The sequence below is a fragment of the Mus caroli genome, chromosome 12 (genome assembly GCF_900094665.2).
Source record: "Mus caroli chromosome 12, CAROLI_EIJ_v1.1, whole genome shotgun sequence".
In the NCBI taxonomy this organism is placed as follows: Eukaryota; Metazoa; Chordata; class Mammalia; order Rodentia; family Muridae; genus Mus; species Mus caroli.
The window spans coordinates 74,790,401-74,797,882 of NC_034581.1; the positions used below are offsets into that span (position 1 = coordinate 74,790,401).

General features: G+C 43.2%; 1 protein-coding gene across 2 annotated transcripts in view; it reads right to left on the bottom strand.

The window, feature by feature from the left end:
* Dcaf5 (DDB1 and CUL4 associated factor 5) overlaps nucleotides 1-7,482 on the bottom strand; it is a 90,514-nt gene that overhangs the window by 11,450 nt on the left and 71,582 nt on the right. For both annotated transcript variants that reach the window (XM_021178805.2, XM_029484465.1), the window contains exon 8: nucleotides 626-753. In XM_021178805.2, the coding sequence (XP_021034464.1) occupies nucleotides 626-753 (128 nt within the window). The remainder of the gene's footprint in view (nucleotides 1-625; nucleotides 754-7,482) is intronic.

The window sequence follows — 7,482 nt, forward strand, 5'->3', positions numbered from 1 at the left end:
TGTGTGTGTGTTGAAATAGGATCTCTAGTCCAGGCTGACCTTAACTCCCTATGTAGTCAAGTCTAACCCTGACCTTCTGGTGCTCCTGCCTCCACCTCTCAAGTGTTTATACTTGTTTGCAGGTATGTGCCATGATACCCAAACAAATGTACATTTCTGATAAAAAATTGAGCCATATAAAAGTTCTATAAGTACACTGATTTATTAATAAACATGTTACAATGATTCTGAAAGAAATATTAAAACAACAAACACCAGACTCAAAGTGTGTAGCCCTGCCTGGCCTGGATTCACTGTAGACTATGTTAGCTTAAACTCAGAGAGATCTTGTATTAAACACATTTACCCCACCTCCCCCATGCTCCACCTACCTTTACAATATCAACTTCTAATATTTTAATTCCCTTTAAAGCCAGAATCTTGTTCTACAGCATAGCTAGCTATTCTCTTAACCTTGGCTCTAAGTGTCAGGTTTACAGGCATGCACCGCCATTCCTGGCACTCATGGAGAAATCTGATAAATTGTCAAGATTTCTATATAAATCCCAACACACATTGTTCTAATTTCTTCCAGTTATGAACTACAAACATTTCCCTAAAAGGACAGAAGAGAAAAGTGCCTCACCTTGATAATCTTTTCTACGCCAGAAGAGCAGATCATATAGGTGTGGGGGTTAAACCGAACCTGGTTCACGATGGACCGATGCCCTTTCAGCACCATGAAGGCTCCATTGACCACCCTGCCAATGCCACCTAGGAGGACAGAAGCAAACAAAATCAAATGATAACAGGTTCCAGTCATGACATATAAACAACTCTGAACAGGGCCAAGATTTTGACTGACTATGAGAGCAGAATGCAGAATCTTTAGATACAGTGCTGGGGAAAAAGGGGCAGAGCACCCCTCAAAATATGGCTCTTACCAAGAGCCTTTATCTAGCCTGTAAGCAATGCCCACACCCACCCACAGCAACTCCATTGTCAATCACCCAAAGCTACTAAAAACATTGAGTTTTTGGTCTCCAAGTTTTAATCCAAATGTTGTATTAGAAAAAGCAATAGAGCAAAATGAGATTGAATACTTGGGATGAGCCAGGCTGCTAAACCAGGAGCTTGCAAAACCAGGAACATGTGACGATTTAAATACACAAGACGTCTTTAATCTGTTTAACTTTCAATTTATACTAAGATGACATTAGAGGGAAGAAAATAGGATAACACAAAGAACCCTTCCTTTGCCCTTGGACAACAGGAGATCTGAATCACAGTCATAATAGTAAATATTAAGAGCAGGAAGGAGGGCCAATGGATAAAAGCACTGCTGCCAGCCTGACAACCCGAGTTCAATCCTAGGGCCTCCCAACCATTGCAGGAGTTGTCCTCTGACATATGCTGTGGCACACAGTAAGTACCAGGGGCCTGGAGTGTGTTAACAGAGTAAAAATAATGAACTTGGGCCAGATTTAGGTTTTGGTATTATACCTACACAGGACACATGCACTGCATTCTGAACAAGGTTGTTCTAAGGTCTAACATACAACTAAGTACAGCTAATAAGGCAGAGCATGAGGCATCCGGACACAAACCAAAGAGTGCAGCGGATACTTTGTGCCTCTACGGTTTCTGTTCCATGTGTCTGCTCTACCCCACAAACACTTTGCTCAAAATTCACTCCAGGGCTGGTGAGATGGCTCAGCAGGTAAAAGCACCGACTTTACCTGCTTTTCTGGAAGTCCTGAGTTCAAATCCCAGCAACCACATGGTGGATTACAACCACCCGAAATGAGATCTGACGCCCTCTTCTGGAGCATCTGAAGACAGCTACAGTGTACGTATGTATAATAATAAATAAATCTTTGGACTGAGCAAGCAGAGTTGGCCAGAGCGAGCAGGGTTGACCAGAGTGAGCAGAGGTCCTAAAATTCAATTCCCAATAACCACATGAAGGCTCACAACCATCTGTACAGCCACTCCAAACGTTTCCCCGTATCTCAGTGAAGGAGCAGCGATTACAGCAATATGCTTTCTCCCAACTAATGTATAAAGTTTTCCACATTTGGTCTACTGGTTAAAGTAGGCTGACATGGTGGGATCCAGGCAAGTCTGACCTGTGAGTCACAGGCTGCATGTATCCCAGGATAGAAGTGTAGGTTGGCACGTCATGTCACAACATCAAGTGCCTAAGGGTGGCATGAAAGGTGGGAGATATGGCTTGGGTCTCCTACGGAGAGGGGGATCCATAGAAACCTAAGGGCATACAGTAGCTGTCTAGGTATAGGGCTCACAGCATTTCTCAGGAGCACCTTTTAGTTCTGCTGCTGCAGTTCTGGGAGAAAGGGTTTATTTTAGCTGACAATTTCATATTACAGTCCGTCCACGAGTATTAGAGCAGGATCTGAGACAGCTGGTCATAGCACAACCACAGTCAAGAGCTGGAGAAGATTGCATGTAGTAATCGGCTAGGTTCCTAGTCAGATACAGTGCAGGACCCAAACAGCGCTGTCCACAGTCAGGCTGGGCCTTCTCACATCACTTAAGGCTCTCCAAACTATCTTCCAGGTGGATGTGGCACACCACACCTTTCACTCCAGCTCTTGGGAGGCAGAGCCAGCTGGATCTTTATGGGTTCAAGGCCAGCCTAATTTAAGTTTCACAGTGAGTTCCAGAACACCAGGGCTACAAAGTGAGACCCTGTTTCAAAAAATTCAGAATAAATAAAAACAATCTTCCAGAGCCATGCCCACAGGCCAGCCTCATCTAGGCAGTCCTTCACTGTGACTCCCTGGTAATTCTAGGTTGACAAAGAAGCTAACAAGCATGAGCAGCTGTGTGTCTGCTTCTGTAGGAAAGGTTGATCTGACAAAATCAAATCAAAACAGAACCAAACAATTAACAACAATAACAACAACAAGAAGGTTGTGTATACAGTATGGATCTCTGAAGTTTTTTTTTTTTTTAAACATCCTGTTCTTGCCCCCTAAACTGGGGTGGTCACTAGTAAATAAACTGGACTAAAGCTCGAGTCAATCTTCTGTGTAATCTAACCATGGTGGGTTTTTAATCCTTCCTATCCAGATCCAGTGAATCTGAAAAAGGTTCTAATGATAGAACAGGTACAGGAAGCATTTCTGCCATTTGTTAGGGCGACCATAGCTGTGTTCCTAGAACTACAGCAATGGATGGCTCTCTATGCACTCACAGGACTTTCTCAGCACAGAAGTAACAAAGTGTCAATGTACCTTGGGATTTCATTGTGCTAAAATGTTTGATTCCAAAACCTGCTGTTTGAGTTGCTAACTTGAGTTTCATAAACGATTGTTAAATGAGTTTTGCTTGGGATTAGGTCAGAATGCCCCACACTTTTTCAAATAGCCCTAAATATAGTCCGTTACTTTATACTAGATATTATGTGATGCAGCACGCGCTGCACTGATGATTACACAATCAAAGTATCTATCAGGTCTGGACGATGGCAGAGATTCTCTATGTCTACAATATCGAAAACTCAGTCACGATTGGACTAGCTCCTTATGTAAAAATAAACAAGCAAGCTGGGGATGTGACCCAAGGCCCCAGTCCAATTCCCAGCACTGCAATAAGTAGATGAACAAGCACATCTATACCTATTAGGGTGCAAATTTGCTTTCCTTTTCATACAGACTAAAATTATATGAATACTAAATAATTGTTTTAAAACAAATTTTTAATTGTTTATTATCAGTAGTGGTTTGATTTATGTATCTATTTGATATGCCTATGTCCCAGGGAATATGAAACAGGGTTGCAAGGAGGAAAGCTAACAACACCCTGCTTGGCAGTACGGTTCTCAGGTTTCAAATGACTTGAGTGACTGTACAGTTTATGTAAATGATTTGCTGAGTGTAGTCATGACCTAATCACTAATAATGGCTATCAAGAAATAAACTAACACACGCTCAGGAAAAAGGACCCATCTTCCTAAGCTGTTATTTGATCAGTTCTGTTCAAACAGTCTTTTCTTGGGGCCATCGGCTTTGGCTGGCTTTGCCAAACATGACAGCACTGATTTGTAGGTTTAGCTCAAAAATCAAAGATGCAGAGCACAGAGATGGCTCAGTTGTCATGAGCACTTGCCACTCTTCCAGAGGACCTGGGTTCAGTTCCCAGCACCATGTGGTTGGCTCACGGCCACCTCAGTTCCAAAGGATTCAAGGCTGCCTTCTGGCTCTGTGGGCACCACACACAGCAAAAACACTCACACACAAAATAAATACATCTGTTTTTTAAAGAGTCAAAGCTGAGGTAGGAGATGGCCTAGAGTGAAAAGTGTTTACTGCACATGTGAAGCCCTGAGCTCAGATCTCTAGAACCCATATAATGCTGACATACAAAATGTTGAACAAACAAAAAAATAAGACCCTGTCTCAAACAAGGTGGAAGGTGAAGACCGACACCTGGGGTTCCCTGACTGCTACACATGCACCGTGGCAAGTGTGCTCACACACACACACACACACACACACACACAAATAGTAAAGTCAGTCAAAGCTTAAGTTCCAGTTTCTTTCATGAAAAAGGGATGCTAGAGGTGGGAAAGGCTATAAATCCTCTTACGTATTCTGCTCAGATTTCAGAAAACAAAGTACAAATCCCATAGATGTTCATCACTCACTGTCTTAGAGTACGCTGGGATCCAAGTGACTCACACAAACACGCTGCTCAGAACCCAAAGGCCTTTCTAAGATGCTCTGGCAGTGTAGGTACAGTGGGCTCATACTGATAATCTTGGTACTTGGGAGGTCTAGGCATGAGCACTGATACAAGTTTGAGGCCACTTTCGGCTATACATTGAGTTCCAGGCCAGCTAGAACTAATAAAGACCTTGTCTATAACAACCAACCAACTAAACTAACTAGGCTGGGTGTGGTAGCAAATATCCCAGTCACTAGTATGGCTAAGACAGATGATTACAAATTCAAGTCCAGTTTGAACAACTTAGTGAGACTCTGTCTCAAAATAAAGGTGGCTAGAGATGTAGCTAACGGGTAGACATAGCACATTTGCCTAATTCAATCCTAATTAGATCAGAGAGAGAGAAAGAGGTGGGGAGGAGGGAAAGAGAGAGAGAGGGAGGGACAGTCTCCTCGTGACATTCCTTTGAGAAGAGGAAGGAAAATCGACTCAATTTAACACTAAGATTAGGAAGGCAAAGCACTATGGCAGTACTGAGGTACTGAGATGGGGGCTGAAGGAGGATGACAGGAAGGTAAGATGCAGGCTGAGGGAAGGGGCAGTCTGATGCAGGAAGCTTCAGAGCTTGAGGCCCTGGACTTTACAGTGAGACTTTGCTCCAAACAACAGCAAACCAAACTAAAACCAAACCAAACCAACCAACCAACCAAACAAACAAACAAACAAAAAAACAACAACAATTAAGGCAGCAAAAAAGAAAATTTGCATTTCCAAGCAAGAGAACAGGCCTTCATGAAGAGAAAAAGAACTTGGATTTGCAGAAGTCTGACAGACCCACAGGTACAATGAACTTATAAAGCAAAATTATGAACAATACCTAGCAGAGCGAGACAACATTTTAGAAGCTGAAGTATCAGGTAATTTCAATGATACAAGTGGGGGGGGGGCACAACTAAAATTACCTTCTTGGGCTTAGGGAACTTTAACATGATAGCATTCGATGTTATCGGAGTCCAGTGGCTCAGTTTCAACCCGACTGATCCCACTTGCCTACGTGATTCCACACAGAGGCTCCTCCATGTTTGGTTTTCAGTAATTCACTTCCTCTTCCTCTTTTCCCTCTTTTGTTCCTTCCTCCTTCTCCCCCTCTCTCTCTGTATCCCCCGCTTTCCTCTAATGCACAGGCTTTGCCATATACTCTGGCCTGGCCATGAATCCATTTTACCTCAGTCACCTGGCAGGGATTACAGGCATACCGCACCACACCTGGCCATGGTCATTCTTTCTTGCCTACTCAAGAAATCCTAATGGTTTTATTTCCTACCTGTATCTCTGATCTAACTTTAGGCCTAGGTCCAAGCCACCACCATTCCTCACATGTCTCAGACACACAGTAGTTCTCCCTATTTCTCTCGTGAGACTCCTACTACATACCCTCAACTCAGCAGCCAAGCAATTCCTTTAAATTACATGTAGTTCCCCGGCTCATCCCGTTCTAATGGCTCCTCAGTCACTCAGTGTCTTAGTCAGGGTTCTATTCCTGCACAAACATCATGACCAAGCAGCAAGTTGGGGAGGAAAGGGTTTATTCAGCTTGTACTTCCATACTGCTGTTTATCACCAAAGGAAGTCAGGACTGGCACTCAAGCAGGTCAGGAAGCAGGAGCTGATGCAGAGGCCATGGAGGGATGTTATTTACTGGCTTGCTTCCCCTGGCTTGCTCAGCTTGCTTTCTTACAGAACCCAAGACTACCAGCCCAAGGATGGCACCACCCATAAGGGGCCCTCCCCGCTTTATCACTAATTGAAAAAATGCCTTACAGTAAGCTGGATCTCATGGAGGCACTTCCTCAGCTGAGACTCCTTTCTCTGTGATAACTCCAGCCTGTGTCAAGTTGACACACAAAACCAGCCAGTACACACAGTATGTTCCCCTATGCTGAATACCCATCCTCCTTTGTTCCACTTACCTTGGACCTCATCTTCCACTGTGTATCCCCTGTGATACCCTTGCTCTGCTTCAACCTATTAGCTTTCATGTGTGTCAAAATACACCGGGGCCACTCCTGCTTCAAGACCTCCTGCTGGCTCCCCAAGGCTGAGTCTTGCCCGAGTTTCCCACTCTGAGGGCTTTGCTCAGTTGTGACCTTCTCAATGAAGTCTTTTTAGAACATCTAATCAAAATCTTCATCTACTGACTCCCCATCATACTAATGCCATTCCTAAACCCCTTACTCTGTTCTGTTTTCCATTGCACAACTAGATATTCTGTTATTCATGTCTGCTATTCCTTGTGTGAAAAGTTCCCCTCACTAAAAGTAAACTCTGTGATGACAAGACTTGTCTCTGCTGAATCCCCAGTCTCTAGATCATTGCCTCAAAGCATGTTTCCAATAAATACGTGATGACCAAACTGAAGCATGAATATATAAGACTGTGGAATAAGGGGGGGGGACTCCACTTGTGGGGTTCTATTACCACCATATGGATTTATCCAGATGTTTCTTTGTCTCTATGTTCCTGATGCTAATTTGGGGTGTTTCCTTTATAGCATTTTTACTGTAGTAAGAGCAAAGAAACAAAAGCAGTTAAACTCCCACCTATCCTCCATAATGCTTTAAAATGTCAATTCTATGAAAATTTTACCAAACTCCTGAAATCTATTCACATTCCTCTTAATAATTATGTATGGACCTTGGAGTCCTCACATGTCTTGAGATACCGATCCAAAATCCACTTCTAAGTTGAGTATGTGCACATGTAGGTAAATACCCTTTTGATCACCCCTCCCACTTCTTTTTTTTTTTTTTT